This window comes from Dermochelys coriacea, chromosome 10 (assembly GCF_009764565.3).
Source record: "Dermochelys coriacea isolate rDerCor1 chromosome 10, rDerCor1.pri.v4, whole genome shotgun sequence".
Classification (NCBI taxonomy): domain Eukaryota; kingdom Metazoa; phylum Chordata; order Testudines; family Dermochelyidae; genus Dermochelys; species Dermochelys coriacea.
Window position 1 is genome coordinate 37937009 of NC_050077.1, and position 26016 is coordinate 37963024.

Below are 26016 nucleotides of genomic sequence, written 5' to 3' on the forward strand. Positions count from 1 at the left end.
ATATTGTAAAACATAACCCCAACTATACATATAAAATAATGGGGTCTAAATTAGGTGTTACCACTCAAGAAAGAGATCTTGGAGTCCTTGTTGATACTTCTCTGAAAACATCCACTCAGTGTGTAACAGCAGTCAAAAAAGTGAATAGAATGTTGGGAATCATTAGGAAAGGGATAGATAAGAAGACAGAAAATATCCTATTGCCTCTATATAAATCCACGGTACACATATCTCAAAAAAGATATATTGGAATTGGAAAAGGTCCAGAAAAGGGCAATAAAAATGATTAGGGGTATGGAACAGCTTCCAAATGAGGACAAATAAAACTGGCATGGGTGGCATGTGAACTGCCAGCTGGGGGGAATCTAACCCCCAGCCCTGCCCCTTCTGCCTGAGGTTCCGCCCCTTCTGCCTCCAGCTGGAGCCCTGAGGTTACACCATTCCGTCCCCCTCCCTCCCACAGCCACTGGCCTAGTCCCGCAGCTAGCCTCCCAGCCCCAAAAGAGCACCAGGAGGGCAGGCAGCATGTGGCCCCAGCCGCGAGCACGGGAGGGCAGGTAGTGCGCACCCCAGCATCGAGAAGGCAGGCAGTTCACGGCCCCAGCCTCCCCAACACCGGGAAGGCATGCCACCCAATCCCCACAGTTCTAGAACGCAGGAGGGAGGGTGGCACATGGCCCCAGCCTTCCCAGCCCTGGAGCACAGGTGGTGCACGGCCCCAGCCCTGGAGCACCAGGAAGGTGGGTGGTACACAGCTCCAACCTCCCCAGCCCTTGTCGGAGCACTGGGATCTGGAGCTGGAGGACCAGAGCCACACACGGGGAGGGGTCATGGCAGGGGGTGGGTCCACACCTGGCTGTTTGAGGAGACAGAGCCTCCCTCAGCCTATGTGACCCACCGCCCATGAAAACTGGGACTTTTCAGCTTGGAAGAGACAACTATGGGGGGTTATGATAGAGGTCTATAAAATCATGACTGATGTGGACAAAGTAAATAAGGAAGTGTTATTTACTCCTTCTCATAACAGAAGAACTAGGGGTCACCAAATTAAATTAATAGGCAGCAGTTTTAAAACAAACAAAAAGAAGTATTTCTTCACACAGTGCAGCGTCAACCTGTGGAACTCTTTGACAGAGGATGTTGTGATGGCCAAGACTATAACAGGATTCAAAAAAGAACAAGATAAATTACTGGAAGTTAGGTCCATCAAGGACTATTAGCCAGGATGGGCAGACCGCAGCCTGTTTGCCAGAAGCTGGGAATGGGTGACAAGGGATGGATCACTTGATGATTACCTGTTCTGTTCATTCCCTCTGGGGCACCTGGCATTGGCCACTATCGGTAGACAGGACACTAAACTAGATGGACCACTGGTCTGACCCTGCGTGGCTGGTCTTATGACTATATGGTGCCCAGCAGACTGTCACCTATACATGTAATAATAACAGCATTTACTCCACTTTTCCACACGCTCATGAGCCCAGCATCTCTAGCCCCCGCCCACAGGCCTCTGGAGCATTCTGCTGTCCAGGAGGGCTCTGGAGTGGGTCGGGTGTACACCAACAGCAGGGCACCCACCGTGCTGTGGCTGCCTGGGTCCCCAAGACCCGGACGCTGGCCTAGGCAATTGCCCCGTGAGCTACACTTCCTCGGTTTACGAAGATCATTACCCTCCCCCCGCTCTCTGAACCCCAAGAAAAACACCCCCGCTCCGCGGCCCGCTCACGCAGTCCTTATCTCCTCGCAGCTCGGAGAGGGGCGGTGCCTGCTGTGCGGGACGCGCCCCATATGCTAATGAGCGCTGAATCACGCTCAGCTGTGGCCGACGCACCGGGAAGAAGCGAAGTAGGGAGTGGACTAAACCATCTGCGCAAGAAAGAAGGGCAGGATGATATTCAGATCCCCCCTCACGCCGCTTGGTGATGGACAGATGGGACCCTGTTTGGTTTGTAACGGGGAATGATGTGCTTGACGGTGTTGTAGGCTGGGGAATGGCGTTTTCATGTTCATGAGCGAGGCGTGAAACCCACCTGGCTCTGAGTGGTCCGACCCCCGAGCGGCGGGGGAAGGAGGGAACTCCGGCGGGCGGGTCACGTGACCTGTCGGCGACCGCCATTTTGTCCTGCGGTGGTTGGGTATTTAGAGCGCAGCGTCCGCAGGCAGCGCACCTCAGTAAGGACCCAGCCGAGCAGCCGCGTTGCCACTGATTCCCCCCCAGCCGTAGATCGGCTTGCGCCCCGACCCCAACCCCGACCCAGCACGGTCTCCGCGGTTTTGTCGCTCAGCACTGCCTCAGGAGGAGCCGGAACCCCGAGGCAGAAGAAGACCGTCCGCTCCCCGCAGCGCGCAAGCACCGATCGCGGCCCAGCCATGTCCGAGGGCAGCGCTCCTGAATACGCCTCCTTCTTCGCAGTGATGGGCGCCTCCGCCGCCATGGTCTTCAGTGGTGAGACACCCGGCTCCTTCCCCAGCCCTCGGCGGTCTGGGGGCGATAGTTGCTTTCCCTCACCGGGGGGCGTGATGCTGGCGGTGCCAGCGCCCTTACCTGGGGGGGAATAGGAGGCTCTTTCTGGCCCTCGGGCGGAGGGGGGGGTTGTATCAACCCCGCGATGGGCTGTGGGGGAGGCTCGCGTTCCCGGGACCTGGGGCGTGATGGCTCCTGAGGGAGGGGGTGCTGGCAGAGGGCTTGCTGTTTGGCAGTGCTTTGGGGCGGGGGGGGGAGGACTCGTCGCCGGCTGGGGCTCCTTGGCCGCGCTTTGCGAGCGCCTAGGGGCAGCGCCGCCCGCCGGGGAGCTGACACTTGGGATGTCCGGGGAGGCAGGAGCGGCTCCACCGCAAGGCAGCCAGGACGCCGCTGTCCGCTCCCCGGGTATGGGGGTGGCCCGTACACTGGGCTTTCGGGATGTTACTGCGGGGGCGGACCCTGCCGAGCCTGCAGTTCCCTTCGCTTGCTGCGGCTCCCCCCTTGTCGAAGCTCTTCGCTTTCTCCGCCTCCTGCCGCCACCCTGCCCAGCTGCTCCATCCGGGCTACTGTGGGCGCTCGGAAAGTTCCGGAGGGAGGGGCCTGCAGGGCGAGATGCTGAGTGTCTGAGGCTGACGTCACTGTGGAGACTCAGCTGGTGGAGGAGCCCCCGGCTGATCACGTGACTGCAGGGAGGGTGTGGGGGTTGGTAAGGAAGAACTGTGCTTAGCAAAGATCCTAATGCGGATCGCCTGAGCCAGCTAGGGCGCTTGGTGCAGGTGTTCTTCCAAGAGAGCTTTTCCTAGCAAATGGTTGTAAGGACAATGCAGCTGTGAATGGGGGGCCTGTTTCGATATGGCTGAATAGATGTCCACGTTTCTGACTAATGGAAGCCTTGCAAAGAGGGGGTATGTGAGTGATTGATCTACAATACCTGGCTGTCTCAATTCGGGAGACCAGGGCAAATATTTACTACTTACTGTAAATCTGACTAATGAGCTAACCCACTGGATACCAAGAAAAGAGGACCATTTTGAGTGAGTTTCTGACTTGGTGAGTGACCCCAGGGCTGTTGGTGGGTACAGGGTCAGTTGTAGACGCCCATATGACTACTAGTAATTGTTGTCTCAGGCTTATGAAGCTATGGTCAGCTTTAACAAGTAACTAAATTCCATACAACCTAAAGATCGCTTTTGGATATGGATTAACTTTGGCTGTTAGTACTTGACAGACTAAACTTTGACAAACTCTAAATGTCAGTGTTAATGGAAACCTTGATTAACCAAAAAGTTCTTCTGAGGTATGTGGTCTTTAGTCCTAATGAATTAGATTTGTTAATCATAGCATTAAGTAAATCTGTCACACTGTGTGACCTTCTAGGAACTTTCTTTATTTTGTAGAATAAAAAGCTAGGTGGAACCTTCTTTCACTTCATATATGGGAAAATCTAAAGGAAGCCACTCTGGTCACCTGCAGCCACTGAACTCAAAGCAGTGAATCCTTCACATGCTTGTACAATCACCCAGTCACATTGTACTCTATACACAGAGGATTACATTGGCGCAATACTGACTTGTGTTTGAAAAGTCTGGATTTAGTTCTGTTAAGTACAACTGTAAATATGGCAAAGGCCACTGGCACAATAGTATGTAAACCATCGCATTACCTACTTCAACTTTTCCCAGTTATGACTAGCCATTTTTTTTACTCCAGTATCTGACACTTACAACATACACAAGTCATCCTTGCTTAGTTCAAAATATATGCAGATATTCCTTAAGTATGCAGCTGAATTAACAAATTTTAAAATGAAGATCATTACACAAGCAGAAACTAGTAAGCCTCTCTATACTTCCATTTGTAGATGGGAGATTGCCTCCAAAAATCTTTAGATAAATTTTATGCTTGGAAGGATTAGGATTTTGTTAAATGTCAATAAACATCAATTTCACTGGGTACACACATGCCTAAGTTTCAATCAATGGAATTTTGTCCAAAGTGAGATGCTGCTTGACAACTTACCACTTCAATTTAAGGAGATTGACTGTATATTTTGACATATGATGATTTGTTAATGGTTCCAAAGCTTTAACTTTTGAATTTCATGTGCTGCCATTTAATTCTGATGCCCCAACTTTGTACAACTGAATTTAAATTTAATCAATAAAAAATGCTTAAGTATCTGTTACAGCTCTCCTGCAATGTACACTGAGCAACTCATTCCTTATTTGGTCACCAACACTACAACATGATCTGGATGCTAAACACCTAGGTCTTTGCTGTACCAGTAGGCTTGTGGAAGATAACTCTTGGTATGAAGTAGTCCAAAATGTCAGACCTACACTTGCAAGCAGTAGACAGAAAGATCCTTATTAATTCATTGGTGGTGTCCTTTTTGAGTATAATTACCTCCCTTGAATTAAGGAGAAGGCTTCCTTTAGTTTCCCCTGTTGGCTACTTTCATGGGCTTCGGCACATAGATGCTATCCTCTGCAGTAGAGTGTTATGATGCAGATCAGTGGTCACCAACTAGTTGATCGCACTCTCCGGCAGCACAGTGGGGTTGCTGCTAAGACAGGCTCCTTGCCTGCCCCAGCCCCATGCCACTCCTGGAAGTGGCCAGCACAGCCCGGGGGGGGGAGATGGGGACAGGGGTCTCCCTCTGCGTGCTGCCCCTCCTTGCAAGCTCTGACCCCGCAGCTCCCATTGGCCAAGAACAGGGCACTCTGCCCAATGGGAGCTGTGGGGTTGGTGCTTGCAGAGAGGGGCAGTGTGCAGAGCCATGTGCTGCCCCACCTTCCCAGGGCTGCAGCGGCACATTGGCCCCTTCTGGAAGTGATGTGGGCCAGAGTAGGCAGGGAGCCTGCCTTAGCGGCAGCCACACCACACCACCGACCAGGAGCTGCAGGAGGTAAGTGCTGCCCTCCCTAAGCCAGCTCCTTGCCCCTTCCTGCACCCAAACTCCCTCCTAGAGCTTGCACCCCTTACCTCTGCCCCGTGCTCACTCCAGAGCCCCTGACGCATTGCAAACCCCTTGGCTCCAGCCCAGAGCCCACACCCTCCTACCCCAGCCCAGTGTGGGTGGGGAATGGGGTGGGGAAGGGGATGGGGTAGATCCTGGGTTGCCCTTAAAATCAAAAAGTGATCTTGGGTGTAAAAAGGCTGGAGACCACTGATGAAGATGATATTGCTCTTCAGTCATTGCTGAGAAAGTGTTGGAGCACAGACTTAAGTTGCCTGCTGCGGGGCAGGGTAGGCCAGTAGGTAATCTCCAAATCTTGAACACTTGTCTGGCTTGGCATGATAGTCATGTCAAGCCAGTGTATTGCAATCTTGTATATAGAGGAACAACTCTGCCCACAGTCGGACTCCTGCATAATGTAGCTCAAGATGGCTGTCTAACCCTCATCTGCCAGAGGATGGCTTATAAGGCTGGAGGAGGAAAATGATGGGCATGTGATCTTTCCTTGGGAAAGAAGCTGAAGTGGGGTGAAGAGGATTTCACAGAATTTGAATAAACAGAAGGTGGTAGTCTTAACAGCTTGATAGCCAAACCCAGCCAAGCTTTCTGCTTCATTTCAAAACCCAATGACATATCTCTTTAAACCACTGACGCCCATTTTGGAAGAGTAGGTGGTTCTGTTGAGTTGGAAGGAAATGAGCCCCTAAAACTACTCAAAACTGCTCCTATGCTGCTGAAGTGCTACAATGGTGGAAGGCTTTGTTCTGTGTCTCTAGTAAATCCACCCCCTCAAGCGGTGGTACAGTAGAACCTCCGTTACAAACTGACCTGTCAAACATACACCTCATTTGGAACCTGATGCATGCAATCGGACAGCAGCTGAGGCCCCCGGCTCTCCCTGTGTGTGGGGGGAGAGGTGGCATGCATGCAGCTGCATGCATGCATGTGCGGCCTCTGACTCTGACCCTGCTCCCTGGCTGAAGCACTGGAGGGGGCAAGCCCCAGACCCCCACTCCCCAGCGGGAGCTCGAGGGCTAGAATAAAACAGCTGGTGGGGCCAGATTCGGCCCACATGCCATAGTTTGCTCACCCCTGCTCTAATTGCTTCTTTTTTTATTTAGTTTTTACATTTCTGTTCACTAGATATGCCTCAACACCCTTCAAGTAACTTGTTAATACCTAATGTTAGTATCCTGAATGTTAGATACCTACTGCAGGAAGATGATATTGTGGCTTTAAGCTCTTCACTTTTATATAATCACTGGGTCTTGAAACCTGTTTCTGATGTGTGAGCATATACAACTGAAGTGAGGGAGAGTACTAGGCACTATCTGGCTGTGAACTAGTCCTGTCAACAGATTAAAGGGATTGCTTGCTGTGAAGACTAGTAATATTTTTATTACATCTGACCAAGCTTTTATATGAATGAGTCTTAAAGCTAACTAATTCATACTACTGTTAGAAGTTTACCAATCTCTTAAGGGAACTATCCTAAACTAGGCTTTGGAAATCTGCAATCATTTATACAGACTTATAATTGTCACTAATTCAAAGTTTCTTTTCTAGTTCCATATTTGCTTCTGAACTACTGGTTATCAACTAAGTCTTGCTGACATTGTTGTCAATTCAGGGTAAACTAAATGAGGCAATATCTTGTTCATATGTGATCTGTTACTGAACATGCAGACTTAAATGTAGCATTAAAATCTGCAATGTCATGTAGCACTTTTAACTGGTATGTAGCGCTACAGTATGTTCCAATGCTTCTTGCCTAAGTGATAATTGTTTAAAAATAAACTGATTTTAGAGGCGAGAAGCTACTGACGCTCTCTGGGGAGAGAGGCAGTGGCTTTAAGACTCTGTATAAAGAACATCTGAGCTCAGTGTCAATTAATGCAGTAGACTTTATGTTGCACAACTCTCTTTAAAAGTCATACATTTCTAACTCAAACAAGTCTTGTATACTATGTTTCTTGTGAGGCTTGTATTTCAGAGACTTCTGTCTTTTCGCAATCCTGTTCAAGGCTTGTTCTGTCCTGGCAGGCTTGATGTGGAAACAGTATTGCATATAGTCTTTTTGTTTTGGGTTTGAACACTGATTTTTGATTATAGTAAATAGCTAGCAGAGCGTGTTTTGGTCAGCTATAACTGTGGTGGCCACTAGCAGCATCTGACAGGCTACTGTGACCTTCATGTATTTGGATATCTTCTCAGTGATCAGACCTAAATCATTTCTTGTGGTTTAAATAGAGGGGGGGGAAGCTATTTCCAGTGGGTAAAATGTGTGGGTGGCTACATGTCAGATGCTGTTGAGTGGTCAAATTTTATATAATCCTTTCCATGTTCTGACTCCTACAGCACATCCTTGCCCATCAGAAAAGGAAATAGAGGCATGGTATCAAGACCAAGTGGTCTGCTTCTGCATTTTGATCAGTGGAGACTTCACAATGGACGGTTACTGTGTTAAGGGTTATTGGGAGTCTCGAACACTTTCAACCCTGATCATCATTTAAAGACATAATCCTATATGCAGTTTCACTTAATCTCCTTGAATTTGTCCTAGAAACAGGATCATGCTTTTGCTAGACTGCAAGCAGATGGAAGATTTCTGATGGAGGAAATACTACTTTAGTATCTCAGAAATAGCAGATGGCTAGTCTTGTGCACATTGGTTCCTTTTTATCATTGCTGCAAAACTTGTATCAAACAAGGGTCCATTTACAGAATTTCTCTGCCTGCTGGGTTTTCACTACCATCAATTCACAGCAACTATAGACTGCCTTGGAATTTTTTTCATCACACTTGATAGGTAAACTTCATTGAATCTGCCTGGCTAAAGTTTTTATTTTTCCTGGCTCACATTAGAACTTACTTTTAGTTAGTATTGCCACCAACATAGAATCATAGATATGCAGGGCTGGAAGAGACCAAGAGGTCGTCATAGTTCAGTCCCCTGCACTGAAGTAGGACCAAGTAAAGCTAGACCATCCCCAACAGTTTGCCTAACCCGTCTGGTTAAAAACCTCCAATTGATAAGGATTCCACAACTATCCTTATAATTAGAAAGTTTTTTCCTAATATTTAACCAAAATCTCCCTTGTTGCAGACTAAGCTAATTACTGCTTCTACCTTCAGTGGACACAGGGAACAATTTATCACTATCCTCTTGACATCAGTTAACATATTGGAAGACTTATCTGATCATTACTACTTCCCCCCCTCCCCCCCAGTTTTCTTGAGACAAAACATACCTAGTTTTTAAGCTTCCCTCACAGATTAGGGTTTTTTCTAAATCTTCTCTAATTTTTGTAGTTCTTCTCTGGGATGTCTCCAGTTTGCCGTGCTTCGAGGGAAAACGTGGACACCTGGAACTGGACACAGTATTCTAGCTGAGGCCTTTGTAGTGCTCAGTAGAACAGGACAGTTACTTTCCATATCTTAATATGCCACTCAGGTTAATAAAATCTAGAATGATATAGCCTCTAAACAAGTGCATCACATTGTTGATCACAAGTTGAATGAGTCCACCATAAACCCCAGATCTGGTTCTGCAGTATTTCATGCTACCCAGTTATCCCCCATTTTGTATTTGTGCATTTTTTTCCTTTCTAAGTGTAGTACTTTGCCACTTTTATTGAATTTCATCTTGTTGATTTCAGTCTGATTCTCTGATTTGTCAAGGTCACTTTGAATTCTAATTTTATTCCCCAAAGTGATTATAATCTCTCAAAGCTCTGTGTCCTCTTCAGATTTTTATAAGCATGCTCTCCACTCCATTATCCAAGTCATTAATGATAATATTGAATATACTGGATCCAAGATGGACCTCTGCAGGACTGCACTTGGTATACCCCCGCCCGCTGTTATGTATCAGTAGTTTGCTATCATTAGAATGTGGTTTTGCAACTGCCCTATAGTAACTTCATCTTTCTAGACTATACTTCCCTAGTTACATTGAGACAGTCGTGAGGGACTGTGAATGCTTTAATAAAATCAGTATCGCATCTACAGCTTCCCTATCCACTGCCTTCTAGTACCCTGTCAAAGAAGGAAATTGGAGTGGCTTGGCATGACTGTTCTTGACTTGATCATGTTGTTGCTTAATACTTTTAGCTGCTTACAAACCTATTTGTTTATAAGTTAAATATCCTTACTATAAAATAGGGCCTCCTACCTTATATTTAGCATATCTAAGAATGGTGCAGCTCTGAGAGCAAAACTATTGGGCACCTGCCTGTTATCTCCTGAAATGCTTCTGTACAGAAGCTTGTAAAATCCTCCAGGAGCACGTCCTTTATGTTGGCAGAACTGTCATTAGGAAAACTCCAGCAACTGAGTATGTATAGCTGAAAGAGTCCCATGTGCATAGCGTAGTACAAACCCTTATTGCCAAACATTACTTAAGCACTCTAAATGCAGACCCAAGATGACTTGTCTGCTGCTCTTAATCTCTAGAACTGGCAAAGTATGCTTCAAAAAATCTTAGGGCCCTTTGTCTAATTCAGTGCCAGGGAATGTAACTAGAATGTGTAATCACAAATATTAAACATACTTGATCCCTGGCAATTAGCCATATTTCTGACATCCTGCAAGATCACAACTAGTCTTGCTTTAACACTTACTGAAGTCAGTCAGCTAGAAAACAACTTCGCATTGTGGCTTACCACACTAGCTTATGTCCTGGCTTTGGAACAGAACTGCTGCTGTCTTGCCATTATCCACTTCATTTAATGGAGAAGTAACAGCCAGAGCAAGGCAAGGATATTCCCAAGCACTTCTCTGTAGGACTGTATCTGGCACATGCTTGCTTAAATCACAGATTGGGAGAAGTATCTACAGGATAGCTGCATAGTAAAGACCCCAGTAATTTTATCTTAAGAACAAACATCTTAGAAATAGCAGATGAAATACCAGTTAGAGGAGTGTGTGAGGGTGGAGGTTTGCCTAGTAGGTGGTAAGTGAGGACCTCTCCCACGCTATTGCTCACACATCATGCTTGACCTGATAGTCTTTGACTGCCTTTAAACAAACTGAGTGGTCACTGACTTCAGTGACAAACTTGCAGCCTTGCTTCTAACTCGTGTCACAGATTCCATGAGTCTCTGTGGCTTCTGCACTGGCCACTGCTGGGGCAGTCTTGTGCCGCTACCTCCTCCTTCCCCCCCACCCCCCGCAGCAGAGTTTGTGTGGGAGGGGTCAGGGGATTGGGTTACAGGATGGGATGAGGCAAGCTCTGGGCAGCGCTTACCTGGGGGACTCCCTGGAAGTGGCAACAGTGGCATCCCCCTCACTTGGCTGCTGGTTGGAGGCATAGCCAGGCAGCTCTGCGCACTACCTTTGTCTGGGGCACTGCCCCACAGCTCCCATTGGCCAAGAACTGCAGCCAGTGGGAGCTGCAGGGGCAATGCCTGCGGGCAGAGGTAGTCTAGTGCACAGAGCTGCCTGGCCACACCCCTGCCTAGGAGCTGAGTGAGGGGGATGTCACCACTTCCAGGGAGCCCCTCAGGTAAGCACTGCCAGAGACTGCCTCTCCCCCCTCCCAAACTCTGCTGCTGGGGGTGGGGGGATGCAGCACAGGGCCAGGTAGGGAGCCTGCCAGCCCCACCAACCCCCCCAGAACCAGTGGGGGCCCTGGGCTGTGCACTGCCACCCACACACCCCAGCACCAGTGGAAATCCCAGGCCATGCACTGCTGCCAGCACCCTCAGGGCCCCCAGACAGCCCCCAAGTAACAAACTTTTACTAAAAAGTTATAGATTGGTATGGGGCCATGAATTTTTGTTTACTGGCTGTGACTTTTTTACTAAAAATGCCTGTGACTAAAATGTAGCCTTAGTTAGAAATAACATGGCTGCTTCTTCCTCTGTACTTCAAGGGAGAACTAGTATGTTGCACTCATACTACATTTGAGAAACTTTTTTTTTTTTTAAGTAAATGCAGCGATCTGATTTCCCTTGTCTTCACTAGTAGTCTAACTTACCTACTTATAGGCAGACTACATACTGTCCTAAGCATTCAGGCATTTGGCTGCCAAATCCTTTCCTAGACCCACTTGTGATGTAAAACAACCCAAACCTGAAGTGGGATCCCTTCCCTTTAAGTCTCAATATGTAAACTGGTTTCATAGTAGCAGCCGTGTTAGTCTGTATTTGCAAAAAGAAAAGGAGTACTTGTGGCACCTTAGAGACTAACAAATTTATTAGAGCATAAGCTTTCGTGAGCTACAGCTCACTTCATCGGATGCATCCAATGAAGTGGGCTGTAGCTCACGAAAGCTTATGCTCTAATAAATTTGTTAGTCTCTAAGGTGCCACAAGTACTCCTTTTCTTTTTGCAAATATGTAAACTGTAATCCAAGTTTGCCTCAGTTGAGTTCCATATATAGCTTTCATTCCAGAGTCCTGATGAAAACCCTTCATCAAAGAACATAAGTGTACTCTTGCCTTCCAACAAGCTATTTTGGAGGAAATCTTAATTAGCACTACTCTTGCAAACACTCAAGATTTCTTTAGAATGTGTAAAGAAATGAGGATTTCTTCTAGTCTGATTAAATGAGGAACTTGAGACTTGATTAGTGGTGGGAGAAGTAAAGTGTGTAGTATTGTAATTAGGTATTAATGTAGCCAAGTCTGATCACATGTTTATACACTAGCAACTAAACTTGCATCCATATTCTGTCCAGGAGAGTAGTCTGTAAGCCTGACTGAAGAGAAACTGCAGTTCTGAGAATTAGAGCATTGCTACTATAGCTCTGCAGCATTTGTAGCCTATTTACCCATTAACCTGGACTTCAGCTTTTAAATAAGATCATCTAATATAAAATATTATAAAACTTCTCAATGGCTGCCTGCCATGGAATTGCTCTTCAATTCACCTCAAACTTGGAGCATTTTGGGGTCAGAGTCCTGAAATCTTGAAAGTTAAGTCTCTTTGAGAGTTTTAGGTAAAGATATCTAAAATGGTTGCTTAATTGAACAAGTGAGTAGAATGTGTTTGGGATGGCTGGTCTGGCTATGTAATTGGAATTTGTGATGACTGGCTCCTAATCTTCAAAGTCTGAGCACCCTTGCTGAACTTCAGGGTGTTCAGTCTCTTATGCTTCCAGGTGGTCTGTACTGAATACTTCTCACACTACAAAATTGAACCTCTTCTACAGATCAATAGAGACTACCTGTTTAAATTCACTGAAGTCTTCAGCAGAATAAGTGAAGACTCAAGTCTCAGGCTAGATTCAAACTTCATGTGGCATTAATACAGGATGCAACTAACATTATAGTGACCTAACTTGCACAGTTGGTGAAGAATCAAATATCTTCTGATCGCTTAACAGAACTGCAAAGTTCTGCAATTCAAACCTAAACTAATTAAGGTTGTACAACCTTAATGCAGAGATGATCATTCCACTTCATACTGCTTATGCTTTCAGTATGGTCTTGCTGTGAATACTTGTTCAAGTCACGGAGTGGCCATCTGCAGTCTATGATCTTCAGCCAACTACCTAGCTGAATATCTCATCCACCCAAAAGTATACAGCACTTGTAATAGCCACAGTGAGATCCCTTAATCACTTGAAATAGTCTTTTTAAATATTGGATTAATCTTGTCTGTGAAATTAAGCCAGGACTTTCCTGGCTAGAAATATGGATTCAGACTTAAGGTTTCTTTGCAAGTAACTTTACTATCGGCCCTTGTTACACATCAAGGGCTTAAACAGACTGAAAAAGAGACCTAAGTGCAACTTTCCCTGGTGTTGAAGATCTCAAGTGGCAATGGATCAGAAGTTTTTTTGGTTGTTTTTGAGAAGCTTTTTTTTCTTAACTAGTCACTGAAGTTGTACAGTAGGACTAAAAATACCTTCCTCCACTCCTCCCCCCCCCCCCAATTGCTGGAATCATTCCAAGTTCTTGACTTGAATTTGTGAAATCATCTTCCAGTATAGCCAGGACCTGAATTTCTAATCTCAAACTCTCAAGAGTAGCCTTCTTGCATATTCATCAAAAAGCAAATTGCACAGACTGCATATCAGTCTGATTTATGGCCAGATTAAGGCAATCTGGTCATAGGCCTGCTACAGCATGGCAAGAGAGAAGGTAAGGCTGTCTCATGGGATAGCCATGCCCATTTGGAGTGGCAGAGGCTCCTTCCAAAGGTGCAAGCACAGTAGTATGGGACCACTTTTCATCAGGAGCAGCAAAGATGGCAACAGGGCATCCCTCACCAGAAGTAGGGGTAGCAGGAGGAGTGTCCCAAATACCTCCTCTAGAGCTAAGGTGTTGAGGTGGGCTAGACCTTCTGCACTTCAGCTGCCACACAGTCCTGCCAGGATGGCATTGGCAGGGTCAGAAATTCCCATCCATCTCAATGGAAAGGAAGTACTTGTCTTCCCCCTCTCCTTCAGTGCTATCATCTCCATCAATCTGCAGACCTCTGCAAACACTGCTGCATCAATTAAGTCTCACTGCAAAGGTTGGAAGGCTATTAAATGAAAGCTAAAATTTTGAGATTTGCATGACTTCATGGCCATGCCTAGGGCCCTAGATTTTGAGTATCTCATCTTTATCCTAACATCTTTCTACTCCTCAGTATTCTTCTGGCCAGTGTCCACATTGTGAATAATGCAGTGTAGTTTTGTTACTTATCTTGTTCTGCTTTAGAACTCTGGTTTTGCCCAACCCTTCCCTGAAGTCTTAGCCCTGTAAAAAGTCTGCAGCAACTGATGAGTTACCTATGAGAACTGAACTAAGCAGTCGACAAAGTTGTTTTGCAAAATTAGCCTCCAGGAGAAAACATTTCCAAACTGATCAAATATGGAAGTGTTCTAAATAGATCCTCAGACTTGTAGGACCAGAAAGGCATATTTGGCTGTCCACTGTGAATTCTTCCTCCCTCCCAGAAGCTACAGTACTGCTTTCCTGCAGAAGATGCAAAAAGTCTATCCAGGCCAGACTGGTTAAACACTGCTTCCCCCTCTTCTCCCCCTCCCCCCTCTAAAATGTTACCTTCTACTTAACACTGTTTGGAAGATTTTTCTGTCTTTAACTTTTTATATAGTTCTTGCTTCCCCTATTTTGTGGACTTGCCATACAGCAATAGGAGGAACTCCTCTTTAGTTTTCAGGAAGAGTTCATACTTTAATCTCCTGGGAAGACTGGAGGAGGAAGGTGTAGAAAAAGGAACTAGAAAACTGACCGTTCCTCTAAACCTAATCCTAGTCATGTGCCTGTCAGACAAGGTATAGTTTACACTAATTACTTTCACTTCTAGGTTCAACACTCTGGGGTTGCAAACAACTGCAGGAAACAGTTATCTGATTATTTTAAAATACAGACTTTCTCTCTAATGGCTCTTACCTCCAGAACAAGCAGTGACACTTCTAGTGTAGGTAGAAGTTATTCCATCTCAAATGGGTAGGAGGGGGAAAAACTTCAATATTGCATCTCACCATAGGCACAGACTCAATAGGTGCTCTGCAGCTGGAGCACCACAGGGAAAAAATGATGGGCACTGTGTACCCACTGGCAGGCCCTACAGATCAGCACCTTTTCCCTCTGGCTCCACGCCTGCCTGCCTGCCACGATCAGCTGTTTTGTGGCATGCAGGAGGCTCTTGGGGTGGAGCAGGAACATGGAGGGGGCAGGAAGAGTGGGGTCTTGGGGGAAGGGTTGAAGTGGGGGGCAGAGCCTGGGGTAGAGCCAGGGGTCACACACCCCAATCCAGCACATTGGAAAGTCAGTGCCTATGCATCACATTTCTAAAATATCTTTGCTACCAGTTGACTCTTGGTAGGTTTAGGGCCCCAAATTTCATTAATCTGTCCCAGTGAAGGCCTGGTGGTCAGTCTTCCCGCAAAAAGCACTTTTAAGCGGTTATAAATCAATGATCTAATCGCCCTGAAACAGCTGCTGTACACGGAGTGATATTTGGGCAACTTGTGTCGTCCTGCATTAAAGCATAGGCTTGCAAGTGGCAGGTACAGTTTTACTTCTGTAATGTATTATCACTGGCAGTATCTTGTGGTGGGTCTGGTTTATATACTAAATCTGGTCACTTGTGTTCTGTATTCTGGATTAGCTTTGATCCACTCCAGAATCGTTCAAAGCCTGACTGTTTAGACAAACTTTGACCCTGGCTTGCAGTCAATTTGTTGGCCTCCCCAAAAAAATTAATTGTTCTAGTTGTTTCTGAATCAGTTGAGCTGATGCTGAGTGACTTGGAAGCTGTCCAGGATGTTTCTCTTGCGTACAGATTCTTTCAGCATACAGAAAGATGGCCCACTCTGACATGATACTCAAATGTTAAAAAAAGTGAGACAAAGTAAACTTTGATCACAAATCAGATAAGAGCTGCCAGACTTCTCCTTTCCAGAATAAGCTGTACTTCTGCCTTCCTGCTGGAATTGCACGCTACATTGCAGAAAACATAATTGGACCCCTACAAGATCAGCACATTCTTAAGCCACACAAAATGTCTGAGAAACTCAGTGGGAAGTCTTGACTGGCAAGCTAGTGACCATATCTGCACAACTTTTGTATTCCTTTTCTGCCATCCCATATAAAGGGGTTTTAGGACCAGGTGGAATTCACCAAGAGTTCTGAAGGAATTCAAATATGAAACTGCAGAATTACTAACTGGGGTATGTAACCTATCACTTAAACCAGCTTCTGTACCAGATGACTGGAGGATAGCTAATGTATTGCTTTGTGCTTAAAAAGGCTTCAGAGGCAAGCCTGGCAATTAGACTAGTAAGTCTAACTTTAGTACCAGGGAGACTGGTTGAAACTCTAGTAAGAAACGGAATTATCAGACGTATATGAACACATGTTGGAGAGTCAACATGAGTTTTGTGAAAGGAAATCCTGCCTCAATCTATTGGAATTCTTTGAGGGTCTCAGCAAGCTTTGATCCAGTTGATATAGTACTTTGTCATAAATCCTTTGACAAGGTCCCCATCAAACACTCTTAAGCAAAGTAAGCTGTCATGGAATAAGAAGGAAGGGCTCATGTCTCGGTAACTGGTTAAGAGACAGGAAACAAAGGGTAGAAATGGTCCATTTTCACAATGGAGAGCAAAATAGGGTTGCCCAGGGAGCTGTCATGGGACCTGTACTTTTAACATATTCATAGATCTGAATAAGATTAAACAGTGATCTTAAGTGGTAAACAAAGCTTGCAGGTGATGCATCTGCTCAATGTGTTAGCTTTGGCAGCTACTACAATCCTAGGAACCACTAGGAAAGGATAAAGAAGACAATCATTATGCTACTATATAAATCCACAGTACACCCACGCTGAATAGAGCATGCCATTCTGGTTGCCCCATCTCAAGATGTATTAGAATTGCAAAAGGTGCAGAGAAGAGCAACAAATGATTAGCGGTATAGAAGCTTTTTTTTGTACAAGGAGAGATTAAAAAGACTAGAACTGTTCCCCTTAGAAAACTGACTAAGAAGGGAATATCTATAATCTCAAATGGTGTGTGGAAAACAAATCAGGGAAACATTTACCCTTTCACATGATACAAAAATCAGGTCACCCAATGAGGCTAATAAACAGGAGGCTTAAAACAAACATAAGGAAGTACTTCAACCAATGCAGTCAACTTGTGGAGCTCATTGCCAGGGGATGTTGTGAAGGCAAAAAATGTAACTAGGTTTTTTTTATCATCCTAAGTCTATGGAGGATGTGTCCATTAGTGGCTATTAGCCAAGATGTTCGGGGACACAATCCTACACTCTACATGTCTCAACCTCTGGTGTCCAGAAGCTAAGACTAGGGGATGGATCACTTGATGACTATCTTGTTCTGTTCACTCTCTCTGAAGCACCTGGCACTGGCCACCGTCCAGATACGGGGCTAGCTGGACTATTGGTCTGACCAATATCGTTGTTCTTATGTTCTCAGTCTCAGCAGAAAGTTGTGCCATCTCCTGAAGTTTGCCAAAATCAGAATCCAATTTTGAATACACTAAACTTATAGCTTACTACATCCTACCAGTGTAGAATTTTCCTATTGCCAGCTAAGGGCTGACTAAATCTAAACCCCTTATCTCCACCTAATAACTACAGGAGCAAGAAACTGACTAGTTCCTGTCCATATAACTAAAACATGCTTTCCAAAAGCACAACTTCAAACTTAAATAATCACATGAGAGGAATCTTTAGTGCTTCTGTGATTACAAGAATATGGCGTGTGGGGAAACTGATCTTATTAGCAGGTTGAAACTACAGAAACCTTTGACTCCCTGTTAGTTTCTCTTCCTTCTGTTTTCCTGCAAAATAGCTAGTCCAAAGTATTTTTATTGGGGGCAGAATGTATCCAAAATCATAACACAGTATGGTTCTAGAAATGCATTCATTTTTAAGGCTCTCCAATTGTATCCTAAGGCAACTAGAAATCTAGTGGTGTAACTATGAAGCAAAAACCTATTACAATTTTGCCTGGGTGGAGGAAGGTCAGAATTTACATGTCTGAGGTCTCTGATAAGTGAAATGGTTACAATATTGCTGACAACTTAACATTTGTATTTTATGCAAGAAGTGGAAGCTGTCTGGGTCTGTCAGGGACCAACAATCATAGATTCAAAGGCCAGTTAGACTATAGGATGGGGTGGGCAAACTTTTTGGCCCAAGGGCCATATCAGGGTGAAAAAATGTATGCAGGGCCAGGTAGTGAAGGCTGTGCCTCCCCAAACAGCTGGATCCCCACTCACTGTCCCCGACCACTCCCCAGGACCCCATTCATCCAATCCTCCGGCCCCCTTACCATGCCACTCAGAGCAGCATGTCTGGGAGCCAGACACACTGACCTGCATGAGCACATAGCCCTGCTGCCCAGACTGCTCCCTGCGCGGTGGTGTGCCTGCAGGGGAGGGGCCAGGGGCTAGCCTCCTGAGCCAGGAGCTCAGGGGCTGGGCAGGACGGTCCTGTGGGCCAGATGTGGCCCACAGGCCATAGTTTGCCCACCTCTGCTATAGGATCATAATGGTCCCAAGCTTTATAATGCAGACCATAGAACTTTCCCAAAATTCCTAGAGCGTATGTTTTTAGGACAGTATCTAAATCTTGGACTCAATGCCCAGCAGTACTGAAAGCTCATCTTGTACCCTGTCTAGAACAGCTATCTAGAGGTAGCACTTCTAGGAGTACTGATGCTTGCTAAACAGGAACATCAAATGCAGTGATGGGGAACTTGGAAGCAAAAGCTGAACAAGTTCATAATATCTATTTGCCTGGTGTCTTCCTAATCAGACTTCAGCTTGGTATCCAGCCCTTATGGACGAAAGTATCTTCATGAGTTTGCTGGCAGAAGGCACAAACTTAGTCAGTTGAGAGTGTTGGGGCCAATTCCTTTTGGATGTTCATAATTAAACTTGGCATTGTTTAAAGTTGTAGGTTATGCCTTACAGACTGTAAAAAGTGGTATGAACCAAATTACTGTAGACTACATGGACTCTTCCAAACTAGTTCTTTTAACAAGACCACTCCTTTATCAACTTACTTACCATGTTAAATTCAGCCCAGGGCTTCAGTTGACCTTCCTGTAACTTGTAAGAAATTGTATTATAAAAAATAAAGTAGAACTTGCTTCTAATGACAAAGATGTTCTTGTAACAACTTGTTGGCCTTCTGGAAGTATTGAACCACTCTCTAAAGCATAGCTGTTGCCTAAACCTGCCTCTACACTGAAGCATGAAGAATTTCACTAAAGCACCAGATCTCTAAAAGTAGAAAAGTGCTTTATTTGAAGTCCTTTATTCAGCTCTGTAGTACTGATATAACAATGTTCTGAGAAGCTCCTAGGTTGGTTTGTCAGTCAACAAAAGAAGCCATTGAAAGGTGGCTGGCGTGTGGGGAGGTCTAACCCAGAACCATGGACTTACCACAGCACTAAGTGAATACCAGGAAGATATCCCACATCTGCATCTTATTACCCCATGAGTTATCTTTTTGAATAACTATTCGCACTTAACAGAAAAGCAGTAAAAGAACCAACAGCTGTCTGCACCTGACAAGGAAGAGATGTAAGGCAACCTGAATCAGGGAATTTAAATAGTGAACAGTTACTAGACAGCAACTGGTTCTTCTGATTTGTAAACAGCATGGGATTCCTACAAGCCTCTATACAAATAACCTCCTGTTACAGACATTTGCTCCTTAACAGTTTCTCTCCAAGAGGAAATCATAAAAATCCTTACTTCTAAGCAGAACTGTGCTTCAGTTACATCAGCCTGTGTAAACACTTGTAGTGCAGTTCTCTGAATAGATGTCTCTGGGGCAATGCAGATAATAACCTCACTTGCACTAAGCTTCCCCTTGGCAGAGATCCAGATCATCATACTTGGGCAAGTTTTAAAATGGAGTGCAATAGTCTAATGTGAATTAGCAGGAAAGTTAATTTAGCAGCTAGATTTGGTGCAAGTTGGATTCTTCAGTTGTATGCACTGGAAACACCTGAAGACTATTCCTCGATAAAGGAGAAATATTATCTGGCAGTCCAAAATCCTGAAGAGGAAGGATGTCTACAAAGTTTTCAAGCTGTAAAGCTACACAGGATACTTTTTTTTTTTGTATGCCTCTGGCATTAATCTTAAATGCCTTCTGAGACACTTAAGTAATTTATAATAGATATGTACCACCCTGTAACTGCTTCCTAATGCCCTTCTACTGAAACCTCATCCAAACTTGTTTAACCATCAGGTTTCAATGACCATACAGTGAGGTCTCTTGGAGACTAATCTACTGCTGCTTGGTAATTCAACACAGGCTCAATTGTAGTTGCTGGGAGACTTACTTCACTGTCATTGCTTGGGGTGAAGGCTGGTAGCCTGACTAAATGCATTGTGGAGACGACATTCAGATTCAAACCTGGGCATGGTGATGTCCTAATTCTAGAGGTGCTAGATTAAACAGTAAATCAAAGGGAACAAAACACTGATGCCCATGTTTGTGCCAGTGCCCTGTAACTAGACCATCTTAAATGTAGGAAATAGCAGTTTCCAGATAACACAGCACATTCTTGGGACATCAGGCTAACTAGCCTCAGCCTAGCTACAGTGTGTGATGGGTGGAACAGGCTCAACTTGGAAGAAGCTTAATCTTAATGTTACCTTGGGCAAGTCATTCCTACTTCAGCATTCCCAACCAAATGGGAGATCAGGGAAATATTTACTGAAGCTGGTGCCAGTTTACCTACCTACTAGCAAAGCCCTATGCTAACTTAATAGGGTACAATAGCATAGAAAACCATGCTCTCATAAGTGCATATGGTATTGTAGGGATACCACTAATATTGTTTTCCTTTTTTTCCAGCCTTGGGAGCTGCTTATGGAACAGCAAAGAGTGGCACAGGTATTGCAGCCATGTCTGTCATGAGGCCTGAACTGATCATGAAGTCAATCATCCCTGTTGTCATGGCTGGTATTATAGCTATCTATGGCTTGGTAGTGGCAGTCCTTATTGCCAACTCCCTTGCACCTGGCATCACACTATTCAAGTAAGTTTTTGCTACACCTGTCAATAGCTGTGTTGGGAGTGTTAACCTGCAACTCTTGACCCTTGTCAAATGACTAGATATCACTTAAACACTACTGCACAGAAGCCACTTATTATGGAGTACTTGGAATCTGTGGTGATAAGGGCAGTTAAGTACCTAGAGAGCATTTTATAGCATAGAATAGCTTGTAATCCTGTAACAATCAGGTCCAAATTTCAGATCCACTGTCCTATTCGGAACTCGGTGCATCATGCAAAATAGAGAGCTTCAATACATGGTTGTATAACCTTGCCATTCTGTTTCTCTTCATATATTACTATAAACTGGCATTTAAAGTTGTCCCACTATGGCCCATAAGCCGTTCAAGAAAGGGGTCATCAGCCAGTGAGAAGAACTTTACAAACAGTCCCTGTTTATGTTACAGCTCCTGATTAAACAAAGACTGTTTAAAATCCATACCCCTTACAAGGTATGCTAACTTAATTAGCCTGGTCAAATAAACAATTTGTGAGCTTTGGTATGCATCAGAGTTATCAGGGAGGTGTTTGTGAATAATTCAACTTACTGCTTATTTCAGAGCATGCCAGCATGTTGGTAAATTAATCCTTTAGCTATGCTAATCTCTCAACAGTTGCCTTTTTGCACCTGGAGCAGTCTGAAATCCAATCTCTTCCATGCTTCCTGAGACAGGCTGGAACTAGCCTAATATGGCAGTAACACCTATAATTCTGTAATTTCCTAAAATGTCTGTCCTATTAAGGCCCACTAAAATCTGTCTTAATCCTAACTGGGTAACAGAAGCAGAAGGATCTTCAGATACTGAAATTAAGGCAGTCCTTATTGCCAACTCCCTTTCAAATGGCAACTCTTCTGCCCTAACAGATTTGGAATTTTTTTTCCAGAACTAAGTGCTTAAACCATTTCTATGCAAGTTAATGAGGGACTGGCACTCCTCAACTGTCCAGTGTGAGTGTTTAAACCCCTTGATTCTAGAAATAAGACTACATCACAATGCAGGAGTTACTGTGCAATGCTGTCCATCAGCAGTAGAAAGTGAAATTATGCTCCTCCTTTATTCTTAGGAGGAAGCTGGCACTCCAGGTGTCCTGACAAATGGAATTAGAACAACTTGGAGCAAAAGTTGTAGCTGTGCATCACAGTATGGCAAACACTTCTATTGGAATAGAACTTAATACCAAAATGACTCCTTACTGTACACATTAATGATTAACTGCCTAGAAAACCTATGCAAAGCTATAGTTGCCAGAGTCTTGAATGTTTAATGAACCGTTTGATTCTTGCATAGTTTCATGTGCTGCCAGTATTTGGAATTGCTTCTGACTAAATTACTAATGCTCTTTCAGAATCATGCTTCCAGATAGTATATGGGCGTGATGTCCTGTCAGGTGTCTGCATTTGCAGACCCTGAGAACATGAGATTCCCAATTCTGTTCAACATCAGTCTTCTTCCAAGACTACACCCACATGTGTAGTGGGAGATAAAGCTAGGTGTACAGTTGGGAAGTTCCCTGCTGAGGTTGAGGGACTATCTGTCCTTTTAGGAGGATGTGGTTCCCCCTTCAAAAGTGATGATGGAAGTACTGTTTCTACAGAGAAATGGCAGTTATCTTTTTGACCCAGCCCTTGAACTTGAGATCCATCATTCACCACTAATTGTCTCATCCTTGATCTGCAGGAGCTTTCTTCAACTGGGTGCTGGCTTGAGTGTGGGCCTCAGTGGTCTGGCTGCTGGCTTTGCCATTGGCATTGTGGGTGATGCAGGCGTACGGGGGACAGCACAGCAGCCCAGGTTATTCGTGGGAATGATCCTGATCTTGATCTTCGCTGAAGTCTTGGGTCTCTATGGCCTCATTGTTGCCCTGATCCTTTCCACAAAGTAACACCACAGAGTATGATGTAAAGAATTAAACAAAATCACATTTAAAACAAAAGCTCCAGAATGAAAATGGTCTCCACAATGTGTACAGTTGTCTTAATTTGGTAGTGGATCTCTTGTAAATGCGCAATGTATGTTAGTGACTTGTCTGTCCTGTGTGTAATTCAATATTAAACCGGATGGGCTGTCCCAAGCCTGCTTCAGGGCTTGGCATGACCTATGTTCAACTTTCCACCCACTTCCACCCATTAGAATATGTATAAATAGGAACGAGAAATGTAATTTTTTTTCTGTTCACTGGATGTTTATTTATAAAAGACTTGACATGTTCATACATTATGGAGCAAGAATTTTCAATTTCCCATGCTATATATATATATAAATCATACATAGGTAGATTATTACACTGTGGGGTTAATTGTAAGTGCAGAGAATTCCTTGGATGTAACTTGATGCTAAAGATTGCTGTCGTGTCCTGGTATTGGAGTGTGAGAATTGTTTTTACTTATACAGCAAATGTCCAACACTCCCATGTTTCCAGTAGTAAAATTTATGCTCCAGCATCAGTCGTGCACCCAGTGTTGGGTTTTGCAGTTATACAATGTTTCCAAATAAAACTTCCTCCACTACCCTTCTGCAGCAGATCTTGTGGTTTGTTTTAAATCATGTGAAACAGGCCTGCACTCCACCTCTTAGACGCCCCCCAACACACACATACATACTCTGTCTGAATCATGGGAGCAGGCAGGATTCCAATACAATTGAGCATATAGTAATGGAAGAGTTCATACTGCTTCTTTCATGTACAGGCTTTATTTGATGCACTGCAGTATGTCCCCTTACCAAGGATAGTGAGCTCTTACCTAATGACTGCCAGAGACATACTTTACACTGGCTGGGCACTCTGAGAGCTCTGGGCTAGAGCAATGCTTCATGCACTCAGTCCTTCCAGCCTGCTGCATATTAAGTCAGTTAACAGGATGTTAAATGTGCTGAAGGCCCAATTATCACAGTGCTACTGTTAAGTCCTAGCCATGGCTTCATTGGTACTTGGTGCAACTGCAATGGAAAGGGTGCAGGACTAGCAATAATTAACAATTGATGCATCATCCCTCTACTTTCCCAGTGTGCAAGCTACTCAAATGTAGCTTCTTTGCTGTAAACCTGAGCCTAAAAATGGATAATAAAACACGGTACATGCCAAGAGAACAAAATTGTCTGTGATTGAGTGCTCTCCAAACACATTTAACAGAGGGAGACAATATCCCTTAAACTATCCATGATTCACTCCCTGCTATGTAGAAATAGCTTACTGATCAGGCTAATGCTGCATGTACACTTCAGAGTTTTTAATACTGCTTCTATGAGGGTGGCAGGAATGGCTTGCCCATCTGTGCTGCTGATTGCCTGTTCTGTTCATTCCCTCTGGGGCACCTGGCATTGACCACTGTCTGAAGATTGTGTACTGGGCTAGATGAATCTTTGGTCTGAGCTAGTATGGCTGCACTTGTATTCCTATTCTGTGGAAGCATCTCTCAAAGAGCATAGACATGAGACTTCTTCAAACTGAGCCAAAGTCTTCAGCTACTTCCTTATTGTGACTTGCCCTAAGGACAAGCTCTTCTAATTGTTTCTGCTGGTGAAGAATGTAGATCAGTGATGGTCAGACTGAGGCTCATGAGCTCTTTGTGTCTCTTTGTGGCATATTAGTTAAATCAAGGGTGTTAATATAACCAGTTGTAACTGATATAATACTTAATCAGTTATTTTGCTATGAGAATATATATAAAAAGCTAAATATGTCCCTGTCCTGCTTTTTTGAATGAGTCTATAGCACTACAGGTTTCAGAGTAGCAGCCGTGTTAGTATGTATTTGCAAAAAGAAAAGAAGTACTTGTGGCACCTTAGACTAACAAATTTATTTGAGCATAAGCTTTTGTGAGTTACAGCTCACTTCATTGGATGCATTCAGTGGAAAATACAGTGGGGAGGTTTATATACATAGAGAACATGAAACAGTGGGTGTTACCATGCACACTGTAACCAGAGTGATCACTTAAGGTGAACTATTACCAGCAGGAGAGCAGGGAGGGGAAAAAAACATTTTGTAGTGATGATCAAGGTGGGCCATTTCCAGCAGTTGACAAGAACAGTTGCGGGGGGGGGGGGGGAATAAACATGGGGAAATTTACTTTGTGTAATGACCATTCACTCCCAGACTCTATTCAAGCTTAAGTTAATTGTATCCAGTTTGCAAATTAATTCCAATTCAGCAGTCTCTTGTTGGAGTCTGTTTTTGAAGTATGTTTTGTTGAATTGCAACTTTTAGGTCTATAATCAAGTGACCAGAGATTGAAGTGTTCTCCAACTGGTTTTTGAATGTTATTCTTGATGTCTGATTTGTCCATTTATTTTACATACTGTCCAGTTTGACCAGTGTACATTGCAGAGGGGCATTGCTGGCACACAATGGCATATCACATTGGTTAGATGTGCAGGTGAATGAGCCTCTGATAGTGTGGCTGATGTGATTAGGTCCTATGATGGTGTCCCCTGAATAGATATGTGGACAGAGTTGGCAACGGGCTTTGTTGCATGGATAGGTTCCTGGGTTAGTGGTTCTGTTGTGTGGTTGCTGGTGAGTATTTGCTTCAGGTTGGGGGGCTGTCTGTAAGCAAGGACTGGCCTGTCTCCCAAGATCGGTGAGAGTGATGGGTCATCCTTCAGGATAGGTTGTAGACCCTTGATGATGCGTTGGAGAAGTTTTAGTTGGGGGCCTGAAGGTGATGGTTAGTGGCATTCTGTTTTCTTCTTTAGGCCTGTCCTGTAGTAAGTGACTTCTGGGTACTCTTCTGGCTCTGTCAATCTGTTTCTTCACTTCAGCAGGTGGGTATTGTAAGAATGCTTGATAGAGATCTTGTAGGTGTTTGTCTCTGTCTGAGGGGTTGGAGCAAATGCGGTTGTATAGTAGAGCTTGGCTGTGGACAATGGATCGTGTGGTGTGGTCTGGATGAAAGCTGGAGGCATGGAGGTAGGAATAAGTCAGTAGGTTTCCAGTATAGGGTGAAAAAAGAGTACTTGTGGCACCTTAGAGACTAACAAATTTATTAGAGCATAAGCTTTCGTGAGCTACAGCTCACTTCATCGGATTCATCGAAAATGCATCCGATGAAGTGAGCTGTAGCTCACGAAAGCTTATGCTCT

General features: G+C 44.6%; 1 protein-coding gene and 1 long non-coding RNA gene across 2 annotated transcripts; both read left to right on the plus strand.

Annotated features, from left to right (window-relative positions):
- The first annotated feature begins 1798 nt into the window (after nt 1-1798).
- Nucleotides 1799-23445, plus strand: ATP6V0C (ATPase H+ transporting V0 subunit c). Its single transcript, XM_038419213.2, has 3 exons — nt 1799-2446; nt 20732-20915; nt 22612-23445. The coding sequence occupies exons 1-3, from the start codon at nt 2371-2373 to the stop codon at nt 22814-22816; spliced, it is 465 nt and encodes a 154-aa protein (XP_038275141.1). The 5' UTR covers nt 1799-2370; the 3' UTR covers nt 22817-23445.
- On the plus strand, nt 13472-18181 carry LOC122456206. The gene is made up of 2 exons (XR_006274943.1): nt 13472-14655; nt 15789-18181. It is a non-coding gene; the product is annotated as an uncharacterized LOC122456206 (long non-coding RNA).
- Nucleotides 23446-26016: the final 2571 nt, after the last annotated feature.